Genomic DNA, 18925 nt, shown 5'->3' with positions numbered 1-18925 from the left:
AAGGAGGTGCGTGCTCCCTCATGAAACACAAGCCATCCTTCAGGAGGCTCACTCAAGAATGGGGGGAGGTCATATGGCACCAGAGGCCACTGCTAGAAAGATAATGCGCTGTGGGTATTCCAAGACTGCTATGCTTATGTGTGACGCTACGACTCATGTCAAAGAAGGGGGCCAAAGCCTACCCAACGGGAGTACCTTCCCCTAGAGCCATCCAGCCCTGTACCACCCTTCTATAGATGGGGATTGGATTTTGTTGGACCCATCTCTCCTGCAACTCGAAGAGGGAACAAGTATGCTCTGATTGCTACTGATTATGGCACTAAATGGGTGGAGGCTAAGGCCGCAAAGACCTGCACTGCTCAAGTTGTGGCCTCATTCTTGTATGATCAAATCATTTCTAGGTTTGGATGTCCTGTGGAATTGACGAGTGACAGAGGTACCCACTTTCTCAGTGATGTCATTACTGACCTCATCACCCAACTGCAAATTGTTCACAAGACCTCTAGTTCATACTACCCTCGAGCCAATGGTTTGGCCGAGAGCTCCAATCGGACCATGTCTCATATTGTGGCTCGGTTATGCCTTCATTCCTTGGCAGATTGGGATATTCTACTACCAGCCGCTCTTTTTGCTTACAGAACAGCATACAAGGCTAGCACTGGATCTTCACCATTCCAGCTAGTTTACGGCTTGGAGGCGGTTATGATTATGGGATCTTGAAGCCTTGGATGAACATCGTCGTGAAGCGATCCTTGCTCAGGAAGTCTGGCACAGAAGGCAGAAGGCATGGCATGACAGAAATCTCAGGAAGAGGGAATTCCAAGTTGGCAGCTTGGTCTTGTTATATTCCAGTAAGTTCCTGAAGCATAAACCCAAATTTGTCAATGGCTGGACAGGGCCCTTCTTTATCACAAGGATTATTCCCAGTGAAGGGGTTTATTTGGCCACCTTGGAGGGCAAGAAGTTACCAGCACCTGTAAATGGCTCACGGGTAAAGAAGTATCATCCACATTGAGTCTCTCTCTTTGGATAAGGATTTCCATTCCTATTAGTTGAATTTCTATTTATTCAAAAAAAAAAAACAACAACAATGTATTCCCTTTCCTAACCCTGTCAAGCTTCTACTCTCTGCCCAGTTGCACTCTTTGGTGGGAGACCAATCAAAACTTTCTCCTTCTCTAGCAAGACGGAAACAGCCCTTGCCTTCTCTGACACACACTTCTCCTTAATCCCTCTTCACCCCTGTCACTCAGGTTGAACCTCTATTCACCCCTGTTCACCTCCAAGTCACCCCTGTTCACTCCTAGGTCACTCCTGTTCACTCCTATGTCAACTCCCCATGTTCACCTCTCTGTCACCCCCTGTTTGACATGAGTCACAGCGGCGCACATAAGCATAGCAGTCTTGGAATAGCTTTGGCCACCACAACCCAGAGCGCATTATCTTTCTAGCAGTGGCCTCTGGTGCCATATGACCTCCCCTCATTCCTGAGTGAGCCTCCTGAAAGATGGCTTGTGTTTCATGAGGGAGCACACACCTCCTTAAAATGTGGTCCTTCCCCAACTTGTACAGCTGACCTGCGATCAGTTTTGAAAGGAGCAGCCTGAACAATCTGCCTCCGCTTTTGTGCTGGAGTTAACCCTTTGGGGAACTCCCCTGTAGACAACAAGTGTACAATGTTTGCATACCATGGGGGAAAGCAGTCCACAGCAAATAGGCAGTCATCTTTTGGTACTGTGGCATCGACATGGAAGAGGCCCGCATCTGGAAGGTCATCATCCACTCCTATGGCTGCTTCACCTGAAGAGATCCTTGACAAGTGGTCTGCTGGTTGATGCAATCGGCCTGCTCTCACTAGGATGTCAAAGTCAAACTCTTGAAATAGAAGAATCCACCTGCTCACTCTCCCCCCAAGCGTTGGTTTATTCAGTAAGTACTTGAGAGCTTGATGATCAGTAATGATGATAAACTTACTGCCCCCAAGAGATAGTGCCGATACTTTGTCATGGCATAGACCATGCTCAAGCCCTCGTGTTCAGTGGTGCTATAGTTTCTTTCTGCTCCATTGAGTTGTCTGCTTGCGAAGTACACAGGTAGGTCGAGTTTGTGCTCTTCATCTGGTTGGGCCAATATCACCCCAATCGCCAGCCCACTTGCATCTACATGCACATGAAAAATGACATCCCATTGAGGTTGCCGCAAGATGGGTGCCTTTACTAGACGATCCTTGAGGTTGTCAAACGCCAGTTGTTGAGGTGCCGACCAGTTGAAGGACTGCTCCTGCGGAAGGAGTTCCGTCAACGCCACCGCTATGTCGGCATAGGACCTGATGAATCTTCTATAATAACCCACATGTCCCAAAAAAGACTTGACTTCTCTGGGTGTGCGAGGAATAGGCAAGGTCAATATCACTTCCACCTTTGCTGGGTCCGTGGTCATTCCCTCAGCCGAGACGATGTAGCCAAAGAGAACCCCTCGCAAGGCGAGGAAGAAGCATTTGTCCGGATTCAAGCACAACCTAGCTTCTCTGCACTTATCAAAAACCCACCTCAACTTACTCATGTGATCAGTCTGAATAGCAGGTTCAAGGTGAGAAGCATTCTTACCATTGAACACAGAGAAGTCATCCAAGAATACCTCAAGGAACTTTCCGATGTTCTCTTGGAAGAGTTTGGTGACAAGACGTTGAAACGTGGCCGGTGCAATGCAAAGACCAAAAGGCATCATCCGGTAAGCATAAGTTCCCCATTGGATGACGAAGGTAGTCTTTAACTGATCTTGCTCTCGCACCCGAACCTAGTTATACCCACTGTATCCATCCATGAGGGAGTAGAGAGCATGACCAGCTACGGTTTCTAGCACCCTGTCAGTGAAGGGGAGAGGAAACCTATCTTGACGTGTGGCGGTATTCAAACTCCTATAGTCGACACAAACTCGGAGTTTTCCAGTCTCTCTTTTGGGCACCACTACGATGCCACTAAGCCATTCAGAGTAGTCAACAGGGTAGATCAACCCTGCTTGCTCCATCTTTTGAATATCAGCATGGACAGCCTTGCCATAGTTAGGATTCATGCGATATGGTCCCCTAATCACCGGCTCTGCTTCTGGATATAGATCGATGCGATGTTCCATGAACTCAGTGGGTACTCCCTTTAAATCCTTATATGACCAGGCAAAGACATCAACATACTCTTGAAAAAAATCAGAAAATGCAGCAAGGAGATAGTCATGTTCCCAGACCCAACTGGCTACCTTAAGATGTCGTGGTTGGTCTTCTGTCCCTATGTTCAGATACCTCCAATTTCTGGCATGGTCAACCTGAGGTATGCTTCCTGATGTGGAGTTGTTCGGTTCTTCTACTCCCATTGCTGGGTGCGCAGGAGAATCATCCAGAGAAAAATTCCCCACTACTTCTTCCATCCAAGAGCTCGGATAGGACGGTTGGGTGTGTTCTGGAAATGGTTGAAATGTAGAGGCAGCACTTGGGCCCATTCTCTTCTTTCCTTTTTGTGCTTGCTTGAGCATTCCTCTGTATGGTAGTCCAACCACCTCGTATGTAGTTTCATGAACCTCCTATGTCATTGGGGGGTCAACTTCTGACATATATAAGTCGAGTAGAACAAGGTCCGCGACATCTTCTTCTCCCTGTATGCTGTGGGCTTGCTTGAAGGTCTGAAGTTCTAGACTCCAGTGTGAATGTGGACGGCTCCTTCAAATTGTCCGGTCTCTTGACCCCTCCTAGGTTGGTCAGGTTGCACAATGGATTCAATAACCCTTCCAAGAGTCATTTCCGGCACCGCCTGCCTTTGAATGACATCAGTAAGTAGGTGGTCATCCTCTTCTTCTGCAGATCCATGAGTGTCTTCTCCAATACCATCATTGTGCTCAGCCAGCCCATGATCTATGTGGTCATCTTCTTCTTCCATAGATTCATGAGTGTTCTCTTCAGTACCATCATTATGCTCCGCCCGCTCATCATCTTCTTGCATAGCATCCTCTTCCTCCTCTGTTGTGACCCCATGGTCATTTTCTTGGTGTGAGGCATCCACGTCGTGTGCCTCCATTGCTTCCATTGCTGCTTCATGGTCTTGTCTTTGAGTCACCCTGGTGGCCTCCCCACCACTTGGTCTGGTACTTGCGGACATCATTCGCTGATACATGTGGGGATTATTAAGAAGACCAAAAGGCATCCGTTCATACATGAGATCAGCCAAACCAGGTGGTGAAGAGGCTTCCTGGCTCACCTCTTGCGCATTCTGTGAAGTACCAAGATGGGCTTCAGGATCCTCTTCTGGACACAACTCCACCATGTTGATGGCTAAGGATCCTAGGGCCCCCATCCAATCCAAGATGACAACTTCTTCCTCATCTGGTCTAGCATGTTCCAACAAGTACGTCAAGCTCTCACCATCATGTCGTGCTGCTGTTACATAGGTTTCACCTTGGAAGGGTGAGTCCTCCACATAGGTCAACTCTTCTTTCTGTAGGGGCCAATCCCCAAGTGCCCATCGCTCCTCTTCCACCCCTTCTTCTTCTTCAAAATCCTCTTCCCCAAGTTCCACAGGTCGGTGACGGGCCCTTCTAGTAACCATGTCTATTTCTAAGGATGTGGATCCCAAAGGCAGTCGAACTTCATCACTTGACCAATCTTGAATGGCCTTTGCTGAGCGTAACCATGGTCTACCAAGAAGTAGAGGATAAGTTTGCTCAACCTCTGTCATATTAAGTACAATAAAATTGGACAGGAATGTAACTCCCCCAATCTTCATGTGAACACCTTTGACAGCCCCCATAGGCTTCACCTTGTGTTGATCCGCCATGCGTACTTGAAAATGTACGTCAGTTGTCAATTTCAAACCCAGTTGTTGAAGAATACCTCTCGGCATGATGTTTACTGCTGCCCCACCATCCAAGAAAACATCTTTCAGCTCCACCCCATTGATCTCCACTGAGAGCTTGGGACTTTGTTCACATGTGAGGGCAGCATAGGCTGAGCAATTGTCTAGTGTTACTCCATCTTGAACTGTTACTGTCTCTGGTGTGGGTCCGCCTTGAACAGATCCCCTTTGGCGCCCTCCTGGCATGCGATTCAAAAGTGCAATAGTCTGATGCTTGATATGTGGAGACAATTGACAGAGTTGTCGTAAGGTGATATTGGGCTTAAAATCCATCAAGTCATCCATCAAAGAATAGGACTAGACAGTAGCAGCAGCCTTTTGTGCCTTCATCCGCCGAGCTTCTGGCCGAGGGTCGAAGCTCACGTGAGGGAGAGGAGGTGCCTCTGGATTCTCAATCAATATTTCCTGTGGTGACTCTCCCATCACCCATTTCCCCTTTTCTTGGGCACTACTAGGCTTCACCCCTTTTTCCTTCTCTTGCTTCATTGTGCTTCCTGAGTGGAAGGTGGATGGGCCTGCCTGTGACTCCTCACGTTTTTGCCCTAAAGTTGTCACTTCTGTTGCAAACCTCACTATTCTGGACTTGCGGGAAGGGAACTGAGGTGTGACGGACTTCGCAAACTTATGTCGCACGTAATGCTTCTTGTACCTAGTTTGGTCTGCCGGAAGTCTTTTCTCCACTCTCCTCAAGTACCTCCTAGTTCTCTCACTAGCTCCTTCAAATGTTTCAGAACTACTCGGCATAAGACCTCTCTCTAGGACCCTAGATCACCACTTCACTCGTACTACTCAACACCAACAGTGTCCCACCGTGATCGCCATAAACTGTTTGAGGGGGGGGGGGTTTCCTAACACTTCCGGAAGTATTACCGGAGGCCTAGGGCCACTGGTGCGAGAAGCAAGTAAGACATGCCATAAGTGTCACAGATGGTATGTAGGCGACGGATGGTATGTAGGCGAGTGCTTGTTGATGGTGTCAACTATGTGCAAGCGGTAGATAGTGTCAACTATGTGCAAGCGGTACAAGTGCTGAAGTGATGTGAGCAAGAAGAAGACCAAAGCGGAACAACATCACGAAAGCCAACCCTTGATATGAACGGCAAGAACTTCAAGCACATGACACAGGTCCGTTGTACCAGGTGAAGGGAGAGGAGGGGGGAAAGAACACAACAGAAAGAGATTTTAGAGTAGCGAGCAGAGATGGAGAGTAGCATAACTCATTAGAAAGCAAGATGACGGATACACCCCTAGGAGATACACACGAGGCGAGCTCTTGACTCTAGCCTCTCACTCCTTCACTCACGCCTCTTGCCCCTGCCAGAATGTCCCTCTCCCTTTCCCCTTTCCCCCTCTTCACCTTCTCCTCCTCTGCTCCACCCCCCGCTACCAATCTCCTCTCCTTCTTCCTATTGGATGTCTTCTTGCACCCTTAGCCATCCTTAGCCATTCCACCGTTTGTGGGCCGCTCTGTCCTTCATGGCTTCCGCAACACTCCAGCCTGTCCTGGGTCAGTGAATCCCATGCTCCATGTGTTCTCCTGTGCTCCTGACACTAGTTGGTTGAGAGGGTTGGTGCACCACCTATGCCTCTTAACTGTTGGACTGCTTCCCATGTGCACCAACAGGTATATCCCGTGTACCATTGCGCCAGTACTTCCCTCTGATTGACTTTGACCATGGTGAGTCGAGGTTGAGGTTTGGCACTCTTCAGTCATGTATTGCTTCCGTCATACCCAAGTCATGTCCAAGTCATGTCCATGTCATGTCCAAGTCATGTCCATGTCAAGTCATGTCCAAGTCTGTTCCATGTCATGTCCAAGTCATGTCCAAGTCTGTTCCATGTCATGTCCAAGTCTGTTCCATGTCACCAAGATGTGAACATATGTGAGCACGCTACGACTAGGTATGACCAAGGTCTAACAACTTGGCATGTTGCTGAGGTGACCATGACGTGACCCAGGTGTGACTCTTGGTGGGTCGCCATAAACTTTGAGTACAACAACAGCCCTCGCTGGATTTCTACTTCCGCCCCTCTCATATCTCTTGCATCTCCTCTCATGGCTACCATCCTGAAAGCTTGGGGCAGCTTCAAGAATACACTTCGCAAGGTTCCCCCCTTTACCCTCGAAGAGATTGATAGGCAGCCGGTCATTTGGAATGACAGTATTCTTGATGAGCATGGCAGACCACAGGGCATGCAGTGGTCTAGATGGGAGAGAGACCCCGCCTTCACAGTAGGCACTTGGAAAGCATTTATTAGGCTACGTGAGGATCAGAGACTACAATCCGTGAGTCACCTCAGAGGGGTAGCACGCAAGATTCAGCGGATAGATGCAGCCATCCCGGTGGACAGGACAGTTGATATGCCTATTACTTCTGCCACTTAGATGGCAGCTTTCTTGAGGACAACAGTTCCTCTTCAGGTGATCGCTCTTCGAGGTGTTGGGGAGGATGCACTTGTCTTCGATGTTGGGGATGGGGGTATACTTTCTAGATCCACGGATGATATTCTTCTAGAGGTTGCCTTTCAGCCTGTCAGGATTGCTGGCTTTGTGGATCATGGAGCGGGCTTGCAGTGGTATTTAGACCCCGACCCTCTGCTCTTGGCCTTGGGATCCTGGAGATTGTGGTTATATGGAGGTGCACCTATCAGGTGCTTACAGTGGGACCCAGGAAAGTGGGAGTGGATAGATCATGGACACCGAGAGAGGGGGATTCCCTTCTTTAGTGTCACGGTTGGTAATGCTAGGAGATTTCAGTTGAGCAGTAGGTGTTGGATTCCCTCTAGAGCCCCGGATTGGGACAGCTTCTTCATCACCGCAGATTTGTGTAGGAACTTCTAGAGGAGGCTCTGGAAATCGCTTCGAAATAGAAAGATCACTCTTTTCTTTTGGCTTTCTATTCATGGAGGGATTGCAATGAACCTGTGGAGATCACGAGTTGGGGCTGACCCTACTTGCCCTCGTTGTCATTCTGCAGAGGAGTGAGTGCAACATTGCCTTTGGGACTGCAGTCAGGTGAGGACTGTTTGGAAAGGGGTTGCTCGGATACTCAGCATTTTTCATACCTCCCCTTTCTTCATGACTTGGGGCTCGGTCATCTGGTTATTCCTTACTGGACCCCAAATGTTTTATGAGGGTGAGTCCTCTTCTTGGGCACTCTCGGTCTGCAGGCAGGTGATAGGGACCTGCTCTCTTCAGGATGTACCATTTACTCCATTCAGAGCTTCTCATGCTTCAATGGACACTTCCTGGGAGATTCTAGCTAGCATTTCCTCTTGGCACATCTGGAGAGCCAGATGTACCGAGGCCCTAGATGGCACCCAGATACGCCCTTCACAGGTGTTCATGGGTATTTGGATTGACACGGTTCATACTTTGATAGCCATTTGGGCTAGCATGCAAGGCCCTTCACGGGCAGCCTCTTCTAGGAGGACTGCATTCCTATGACTTTGGAGGGGTTTTCCCTTTTTCTCGAAGGTTCTACAGGATTGAGATGGCACTATCAGCCCCAATCCTTTCTTTTTGGCTTTTGAGCTTTTCATGCATTGCATGGTGTATCTCATATGGAGCTTGCTCTAACGGTTTTCTTTACTACTTAATAGAAGTCTCTTTTTGCAAAAAAATTAATTTTAAAAAAATCTCAGCTTGCATGGGTTTCTCTGCCTTTCCCCTTCACTCCCCCTCCTTTCAACCCTTCCCTCAGCCTCTCCCTTTCAGGATTCTCCCTCTTTCAGCTTGCTCTCATGGGTGTTGTTCAAACAAACTTAATGGAAGTCTTTTTTTGGAAAAAAGAAAGAAAACGTCAAAAAATGGTCCCAAAACTACTTGTCAACTCCAGAAACATGTTTCTATAGTCAAAACTGCAAGCTGATCTTTTTTTGGCGACAGTTAGGTGGAGCTCCATATCTGATGTTCTCTGCAAAAACAAGCTGCAATGACAGCAAAAATAACAAAAAATGGCCCGAACATGTGGAGTACAAAAATGAGCTACTACTACTGAAAATGAGCTGCCAATCTTGAAAAACAAGATGATGGCTGTGGAGCTGAGCTGAAGCTAAGCGTGGGGGCGGCAAGTAGGAGTCAAGAACCTTGCTCTGATACTAGCCCTTTTTCTCTGAGGTTTCTATAGGATTGAGATGGCACTATCAGGCCCAATTCTTTCTTTTTGGCTCTTGAGCTTTTCATGCATTGCATGGTGTATCCCGTTGGAGCTTGCTCTAACGGTTTTCTTTAATACTTAATAGAAGTCTCTTTTTGGAAAAAAAAAAAGGTTCTCTGCCTTGGATAGTCCTCCTAAAAAGATGTATTTTCCTATTTTGTTTTGTTGTGTGACTCCATGTCTCTCATTAGCCCCTGGATCCAGGAGGGGATGTACTGTAGGAGCCATGTATTGGCTTTGATAGGTTTAGAGGGGATGTATTATGGGAGCCATGTATTGGCTTTGATAGGTCTAGTTATCACGCCTGGCCGAGTTCCAGGATGTTGGTGTATTCCTAGACCTATGAGCTGGTCATGTAGCCATGCTATAATGTGAGCCTCTGAGCATGTTGAGTCTCAAGCCATGAGAGTGCTTGGATCAACCTCTAAACACGCTCAGACTTTAGCCTCTGAGTTACATAGGGTGCACAGTTTAATGACCGTCATTGTCATGTTTTGTTCTTGGTTCCATTCCAATAGTCCCTCACCTTAGACCGTCATTGTTATGTTCTGTTCTTGGTTCCATTCCAGTAGTCTCTCACCTTGCCTTCATGGGGGGGTGTTGGAATATGAAGCCAAAGTGAGTCAAAAATGAGTGTACTAGGTGTCTAGGGGGTGTTTTATAGTCTAGTGAGTCCTATGGATGCCATGTGTCTTATTGGGGGCTATCCCATATGCATAGGTGTTCATATGTATGTGTGTGCTCTTATATAAGAGTTGTACTTGTCTAGTGTCAAATCAATCAAGTATCAAGCTACAAGCTCTTTGGTCTACATGGGAGTACTCTCATTTTTGTTCATTGCTCATCATTTCATTTCCATTTCATTATGTGTCCTTTTGAGTATCACTTCCTCTCTCCCTAGCCTACCCTCTCTCTCTCCCTCTCTCTACCATGTTCCTTCAGAAGGGAGGTAGCTAGTCTATGTGGACCTCTAGACTCTCAAACAATCTACAAGAATGTGCATACCATCACCTTTGGTCACCCTCTGCTGCCAGTGCCATGGAGGAGGATAAAGCCAGCCAAGGAAGCCTACGTCGGCTTGTGGTGCAAGATCCATATTGCCTAATGTGAAAGAGATAAATGATGACCTGGAATGCAGCATCGAGATGTAGTGGGGATGCCCCGAACTCAGCCAAAACTATTTGATGTGGGACAAAAGGCTTACTACGAATCATCTGTAAACCATAAAAACCTAAAGCCTCTCACCAGTCTGTCTCTAATAGATTTGGCTCCCAACAAGGGCTGCCCTACATAGCTGCTGGTCATACCAAAGAGTCAAAGAGAAGAGTCTTGGTCTGAGGTATTTGGAAGTGAGAATGAAAGTAGTGTCACTCAAGTCTAGCCAGTACGTTGCACCCCTTGCTCTGTCAAGCCTATAATGCTCGTTGCATTGTAAAGATCAGGCCGGAGAACAAGACCCCTAGGTATGTGTAGGATGCAACTACCTCCACTAGCAACCCATCCAAGGTAAAAGTGTCCTCTATGCATGGCTGCTCGGGCCATGACCTTGGTTTTACCAAGGTTGACCTTCAAATCATGTGTCTCACAGAAGGTATGAAGTGCATCTAGGTGTCATTGGAGTCTTTGTGCTAAGGAATATAGTAAGACCACATCATGTGTGTATAGGAGAATCTGAAGCAAGGATCCGGCTTGAGAGCAACTAGTCCCTCCTAGGGTCCCAATAAAGGTCTCAAGCTCATCTATTTAGAGGCTGAACAAGGTCGGTGATAATGGACAACCTTGTTTGACCCTAATGGTGCTCATGATCTCCTCTGTCCACCCAACACCAGTCCGAACCCTACTTGAGACTCTCTCATAAAGTGCCATGATTGCCCAAATGCTCTCCTAATCGTATCCCAACTCTTGTAGGTGTCTGATACTTTGGGCTCTCAGCACATTGTCAAAAGCCTTGCGGAAGTCCACAAACCCTCTGTCTCCATGCCCTAGCCTCCTCGATGATCTCCCTGAGTGTAAGTACATGATCCATGATCTTGTGATCTACTCGGAAGCTTGCCTGTCCCATGGCTCTAAATCCCCGGAGCTCTGCGACCAAGGCTAACCTCTGTGTCAAGTATTGATGCTTAGATCTTGGACTTACATCTCCAATCATAATGGTCCTATAGTTCTCTGGGCTCATGGGATCTCCTGCCTTGTGAATGGGTGTGAAGGTCCAAGTGTGTGAGAAGACTGTGCAAACTACTTCATTGAAGAGCTTTGCTAAAATAGGGGCCCGTATGCAATGAATTTAATGTGTACCTGATGATCTTTGCTCGACCGTTGTGAAGCTTCCGGGCTGTGTGTTTGACACCACCGGCTATGAAAAGTGTGCATGAAGTGGGGCGTGGTACACGTGAGAGATCAAGTGCTGGCTGGTTAGGGACGTCATATAGTGTGCATACGTAGGAGTGCTAGGTTTTGGTGTCCGTGAGAGAAGATGGGGATCTCCGCTCAAGGAACCTCCGCCAGAAGTCTTTAGAGTTGTTACTAAACAAAATGCTTAGTAACTCCTCCCCATTCTAGTAGACTAAAGCCTGCTTCTTCCGACGAACCAAACCGCGGTACTCACGTATCGTCTTTGCCTCACCCAGAAGATGATGCTTGGTTTCGATTCATTGAACTGAGGGGTGGAGAACGCGTGGATTGAGTGATGTGTGGGTAAGTGTGTAGGGCAGCCTCATGGAGAGATCATGTGATCACGGCAGCTCAATCCTCTAAGAGTGGTATGTGGTCAATGTCTCTGAGCAGATCGGAGAGGCAAGCGGAGTATGGGGGCTTTAGTGTGTGGACAGAGAGAGAGAGAGAGAGAGGGAGGGATATGATATGATATGATATGATAAGTTTGTATTAAATTCTGTGTGAGACCCTTGAGGTTCTATGGGACTTGCAATCACTATGAACTAATAGTGATCCCTTACATCCAGTGAGAGAAAAATCTTATAGACTTGTCATGTAGTCGGGCTACCTTGTGAGCTAGAACCAGTACCTTATTGCGATGTTCCAGAATCTCTTTTAAATAATTTCCTAGCTTTTTAGCTGGCTGTTCCAGCATATTTTTTAGATCTCTTCTTCCCCCATAGCATTCTCTGATGTGCGCGTTTGCTCTACATCTCACGTGAAATAGAGTTGTATTTACTATGAAAGAGATGGCCAATAGCAAAATGCTCAAAGCACAAATACATCATGTAGAGCATGATAAAATAGTTATGAAGTACCACTTAAAATATCTTACCATATGTAAATCCTTAAAGAGATCACATATGCATGTAGGAAGTAAGAGTAGAGGCACCTTACTTATGTCTTATTTCTGAGGTGTTGAGTTCTCTTGATACCTATACTTTGTCAGACGGGGGTGTTTCTGCTGTTATCAAATTAATGATCATTCAAAGGGTTCCAATGAGCGAGCGGGGGGAAATCGCTCCCTGATATGATGTAAATCCTTGAATTAATACCATAGACAATATCAAATTAGAATTTCAAAGAAGCATTATTTGGGCATATATTATGAATGCCACTGTCACTATTAACAGTTCCAATCTCTCTTTCAAAAAAAGTTCCAACTGTATAATGATGGTCCAAAGCACATTCTTTTGCATGTACCAATGCAGTTAATGTTGCAGTCAACTCAGAAGGTTAACAAATATGCAGCGGTATCAAGTTCTAGGTACTAAACTCTGAAGAACCTTCCGTTAATGAACATTCATTTAAATGTGTTGGGTGCTCTTGCCTGACCTGCTAAACAATCCTTCTCTTCCACCACCTGCCCTGCCCCCCCAATCTCCCTCTTGCCCCCAACCCATGTCCTACACAGTCCCTTTCTGCCACCGGAAAGAAAAGAAAATCAAGAGTAGAAGAAGAAACAAATAAAGGATGTTAAGTTTTGACAAGATACTTGCCATGCATAGGGGTAATTTATGACTTACACAACAGAAAGGGGGTAATTGGTTGGTTAATCCTTTTCGGACCACATAACTTCCTGTCACTTAATCTTTAAAATAATAGATCTGAGGAAAGAGAGCTTGTTGTCACTGAAAATTTTAAGAAAAGGAAAAGGTAGTTTCTGGGTGCTCAAGGGGAAAATTTGGGGGAGAGAGATAAAGAGGTGTGGGAAACTCTATATAAAGCTGTAGAGATTTTAAAAGTCTTTTGTACAAATACCTAATCTGATTATGTCATGGGATTATGAGATAAAGACTAAGAAAACAAATTTGCAAATTCAATTGATAATTAAGAAAAGTTATTGAGTCTTTCCCATGACAAATTTGCAGCTTATTCTGTCAACAATATCTTGATATATAGGCACGTTGATCTCTTTCTGACTCTCTAAGGTACTTGGGATAAGGTTGATGTTGGAGCATTTCGGTTGTCATAACTCATGCTAGGGTGATATCAATGTGGACAAAGAAAATGGCCAACGGACTGTCCCATGTTTTTTAGGACTCTGGCTTACAGTTCATATCTCATCTGATTTAGACACGACTCAAAATGTTTGGGGGTGTTTGATTTGGTATCAGATCACAACCACCACCCAGCAGGTTCATTTATCTGGACATGCAACTCAATGTAATTTACAGAGCTCTAGGCAGACTCATTTACATGCGGGACTGCTGTACAAAACTGCTAGCTCATGGTTGCGCTACGATTCCCAGATGTGCCTTCATCCAGCATGATCTGACACACATCCAGCCATACAGCCTGCAAACATGGACACCAAGCTTGCCGTACAACATGCAAACCCTGCTGTACAACCTACTGTACAGCTAGCACTTCCACTATATAAGAACTTATACTTAGCTAACATTACCATACCATTGTAATAATGTTCCCTCAATTCCCTCTCAATGAAGTGCCCATGGAAACATATCAGAATTACCTAGTGTACCTAAATAACCATGGTTGCACAAATTCATCCCAAAGAAATATAGCAAGTCGCAGGGTACAAATCAGAATGTCATTTTACTACCCCCTTGACATTTTTTCTGATACCATGCACAAGGTGCTTGCTTCAGCTCATATAGTGCTTTCTTGAGCTTGCATAACTTGTCCTCTTGACCCGAAACTTTGAAACCTTGGGGCTGTTATGCATAAACCTCTTCTTTGAGATCACCATTTAAGAAGGATGGATTATAGTCATCCCTGCCACTTGAGAAAAGGCCTTCTCATAATCAATTCCATCTTCCTGTGCATATCCCTTGGCAAATAAGACAGAATGTAAACCTCTCCAGCATCCCACGTGAATGATATTTACATCTTTTTCTTTTGGGCAAAAAAGAGACTTCTATCAATTGTGAAAGAGCCTGTGAAAGAAAAGCTCAGTGGACCTCGTCACTCCCTCAAGAAAGCACTCCTCCTGATAGAGGTTTCTCGGAGGTCTTGGGCCAAAGGTCCTCTTTACTCTATAGGCTCTTGGAGGATTTTCAATCGCCTTCCATCACATTTCCAGGTAGTATGCCACCTCATAGGATGTGTTTTTACATCTATAACAAAAGAGGGCTGCTCAATAATTCACCACCCAACCATTGGATCCTAGTGCTCCCTCTCAGGCTTTTTTCTTCCCCTGTTGTTTTCTCCACACAGTCCTTGTCTCAAGACCTCCTTCCTTTTGGAGATCTCTTTGGAATCCTCCCACCTTGCCCAATGCCCTATGGAGTCTTTCTAATGTGCCATGTGTCCTAAAGTGACCTTTCATTAAACCCCTCTCTAGGGTACTCGAAGGAGTTGAGTTTTTCCTTCTAGTCAATGGAACCAGATTCAACCTTTCGGATTCAAGAATATATCTTCCTTTTTAGCCTACTTAAATGAAAAACTGGATGTACTCTACATTCCTATGGTAAGGATAATTTGTAAGCAAGCTCTCCAATTCTCTAAAGTATTGTGAATGGTCCACAATACATAAGAGACAACTTTGGACATTTATCTATTTTTTGGGATTTTGAAGATTCAGGTACCCTGAGATAGATTTTCTTATTTCTTTTTCGTTTGTTCAAACTTAAACCTTCTACGGTGGGGGTTTGCATAGCTTCTTGCTCTATCCTGAGCTCTTCTGATGCTATCTTAAGCTAATTTATGCATTTGATTCATATCCTCAAAAAATTCTTTGGCCGCTTAAATCTTCTCTTTTCCGATTCCCATTTCAACTGGGGCTCTAGGTTGCTACGGTGGGGGTTTGCATAGCTTCTTGCTCTATCTTGAGCTCTTCTGATTCTATCTTTAGCTAATTTAAGCATTTGATTCATATCCTTAAGAAATTCTTTGGCTGCTTGAACCTTCTCTTTTCCGAGTCCCATTGCAACTGGGGCTCTAGGTTGAAATCCATACATCATCATGAATAGAGTAAAACCTATCGTTGGCTGTTTGACATGCTTCTATGCAAATTCTAATACGAGCAAATACTATTTCCAATTAGTTTGCCGTTTACCTACATATGCTCAAAGCATACTCTCAATGACCTAATTGACCCTTTCAATTTGAGCATCACTTTTAGGAGACAAGGGAGCTAGAAGGAAGGAAGCATAGCTTAAAAGTAGAAATGAAAGGAAATAGAAATGGAAAGTAAGGCAAGAACCAAAGGAAATCCCTTACATGACCAAAAGCTCCACTTGAGTTGATTGATGTGACAAGTGAAAGTACAATACTCATATAGAGTGGACACACACACACTCAAGTACCATATGTATATGGAATGACTCCCAAGATGCCAAATGGCACTCTCTCACACAAAGACTCATGAACTAGTTCCTAGTTCACACTAGAACACACTCTTTGACTATGATTTCTCCAACATCCCCCCTCAGAGCAAAGAGTGTGAGACCCAACATGCAAGGAGTAGACCGATTCCCCCTCCACCGCAATACTGGAAAGAGAAAGTCCAACTATCCAACACTTCTCATGTGATAGTGACTTCTCAGCCATGACCGGCAGTAAGAACCATCCCTCGTCACCCTCCCTTACTCTAAACTGGGTAGGATTCTCGCATAGCCATAAGAGTAAACATCCATTACAATCATTTTTGGGGGACTACTAATCAGGGCAGAGTACCCTTAATGACTCCAAAGCCACAAAAGCATACATAATTTTAGAGAGACTATTCAAAGCAGAGACCTTGAACTAGGTGTACCGAGCTGCTCCTCTCCCCGTGAGCTGCTGCCCCCCCCCCCCCTCTCCCTCTCTCAGCCAGCCCCCTCTCCCTCTCTCTCCCTCCCCCTCACCCTCGCTGCTTGCCCTCTCCCTCCCCTTTGCCAGCCCCCTCTCCCTCCTCCCTCCCTTCCTCCTCCCTGCTCTCCCTCTCCCCCCCTGCCAACCCACCCACCCCCTCCCTCTCCCTCCTCGCCCTCCCTCTCCCCACGCACTGCCCTCCCTCCCCCACCCACTGCCCCTCCCCTACCCCCTCTCCCCCACCCGCTCCCCCCCCGCCCCCTTTCTCCCCCACCCTCCCTCTCCCGCTGCCCCCCCGCCCCCTCCTCCTCCCCTGCCCCTTCCCTCCCCTTCCCCCTCCCCCGCCCTCCCTCTCCCCCCCCCGCTGCCGCCCCCTTCTCCTCCCCCGCCCCCCCCCTTTCCTCCCACCCCCTCTTTCCCCCTTCTCCTCCCTCCCCTCCCCCGCCCCCTCCCTCCCCCGCCCCTTCCCCCACCCTTCCTCTAACCCCCTCGCCCCCTTCCTTCCTAACCTGGCCCCTCCCTTCCTCTCCCCCGCCCACCTTCTTCCTCCCTGTCTTCAGCCCCCTTCCTCCCTCCTAACCCGCCCCCTCCCTCCCTCCTAACAACCCCCTCTTTTTTTCTCCATCGCCTACCCTCTCCTTCCCCGTCAGCCCTCTCCCTTCTATCCTATCTCAGCTCCCCTCCGCTTCTCCTTTCCGTCCCTTCCCCTCTCTCCTACCCTCTCCTTTTCTCCTCCTTCCTACGCCTGTTTCAAGGCATCTTGGGCAGTAGTTTCACGGACGGAGCTTTAACAGTGTTGGAATCGGCCTTTTTACTTCGATTGGCGAATGGATCCCCATTCACCCAATCTCCGTCCACTTCCACCGGCTGCGAGAACCGTCATTTTTTCAAAAGACGAGTTGCAGCAGCTCAAGAAAGATGTGGAATTAGAGGGCTCCACATCACTTTTCGCCCACATCTTTGGGTCAGATCATAGGCTAGAGACTGGATGTTGGCGGCGTTACTAGGAGATCTCGCCCCACACCTCAGGGATATTCGACTTCTGGGACGTGGATTCTTCCAAGTGGTTTTCGACTCCCACGAGTCCACAACCCTTGTTCTCAAAGCTAATCCCCTGGCTTTGGGTTCGAGGAGGATTTTTCTTTTGCCCTACACCTTGGGCTTTGATCCGGTCGAGGAGGACAGTCAGGTCACATCACTGTTCATCAGGTTTCCTGGTCTTCCTCAGGTTTACCATCAACTTCTTACTACTATCCGAGCCACTTTCGGAGTGGTCACTGAGATTCCCCCCTTCCTGGCATGCCTTCTTCCTCGACAGAGGCAGTCAGAGCGGACGGGGTGCCCCGAGTTAGGGTCATTGTCTCTGACCCTAACATCTCAGATGACCACATCATGATTCAGCGTCCAGATGGCTCTCTCTTTCGACAGAGAATCAAGATTGCAGGTAGACAGGATCAGTGCAGGATTTGCAAGACCCTTGGGCACTTTGCTAGAGATTGCCCAAGGAAGAGAAAAAGACCTAAGAGGTCTTCTGGTGCGGCTCCTTCACGTACTACCATTTCTGCACCTCCCCTGCGGCCTGTACCACGCACTCCAAGACTACCAGGAGCAGCAGGGCGCCCTGCTTCATGCACCCCAGGACCACCAGGTGCAGCAGGGCGCCCAAAGCCTACAGCACTCTCAGTACCACGTTGGAGAGCGGTCAGAGTGGCTCCTTTACCTCAGGAGGAGACCCTTGACGAGGTTCAGACAGATGCCATCTAGACTCCAGAGGTGGATGCTCTTGCAGCCCCAGATACTATAGTTCCACATCAGGAGGGGATTTCAGATGCACCAGTCCCAATCATTTTCGTTTCTGATCACGAGGGGACTACCGATACTTCTCCCCCTCAGATTGTTCATGCCACAGCTAAGGGAGTGTTTGCACAGATGAGGACTACAGATCCTTCTTCAGCCCAGCCACAGGCCTCCTCAGCTCCCAGCTCCAGATCTACTGATAGAGGCCTGGCAGGTCCTTCTCCTCCTTCCTCCACGAGTGCAGGTCTTCTTTGCACTCCTTGGCCAGACTTGCTTCTCAAGAACTCTTTTTTGACACTGGCTGATTCCGCGACTTTCATGGATGATGAGGAGTTTGTGCCCTCCACCTTAGGGGTCCCGGTCATTGGGATTCCTTCTAACAGGGCCTCGCCCTCAGCAGGTGTATCCTTTCACCTGTTGAGTTTCCTGCCCTCAGCAGGAGTGTTTCGGCCTAGGGGAAGCTGGTCTCCTCTACTAGGTCGGGTAAGCCTTTCCACCCAGCATCCTCCTGTCGATGAGGATAGTCAGCTGAAACATACACGGCCTAGGCGGAGTTCCATACCGTCGCCGTAGGCAGTTGATCCGGAATTAGCTTCATCCAGGAGGTGCTATTGGAGGAAGGGGTGAGGCCTGGAGGTAGTCACATGAGCCAAACAAAGGGCTGGAAAAGCCCTTAAGAGTGGGCGTGAATGGCTGTAGAGGCCCTTGGCACGGTGGAGTAAGCTTTGCGTAAGCCTAAATTAAGCCAAAAACTAGCTCACGGGCTGGAAGAAGAGGGGCAGGGTGGCAGCCATGAGCCAGCTCAAAACGGGCTGGCAAAGCCCAATGGCACAGCCACGAATGGGCTAAGGAACAGCCCAAAATGCGCTGTGGCAGGAA

General features: G+C 47.4%; 1 protein-coding gene across 1 annotated transcript in view; it reads left to right on the top strand.

Annotated features, from left to right (window-relative positions):
- The window catches only part of LOC147884043 (uncharacterized), a 126946-nt gene that overhangs the window by 40296 nt on the left and 67725 nt on the right, over nucleotides 1–18925 (top strand). The window contains exon 2 of the mRNA XM_087398133.1: nucleotides 12703–12758. Coding sequence (XP_087254259.1) covers nucleotides 12703–12758 — 56 coding nt within the window. The remainder of the gene's footprint in view (nucleotides 1–12702; nucleotides 12759–18925) is intronic.

Source organism: Dipteris shenzhenensis, chromosome 27 (assembly GCF_047967505.1).
Source record: "Dipteris shenzhenensis isolate YYH24624 ecotype China chromosome 27, Dip_SZ_1.0, whole genome shotgun sequence".
Lineage (NCBI taxonomy): Eukaryota > Viridiplantae > Streptophyta > Polypodiopsida > Gleicheniales > Dipteridaceae > Dipteris > Dipteris shenzhenensis.
The sequence above is the reverse complement of the archived record's forward strand: the minus strand, read 5'-3'. Positions and strand labels throughout refer to the sequence as shown.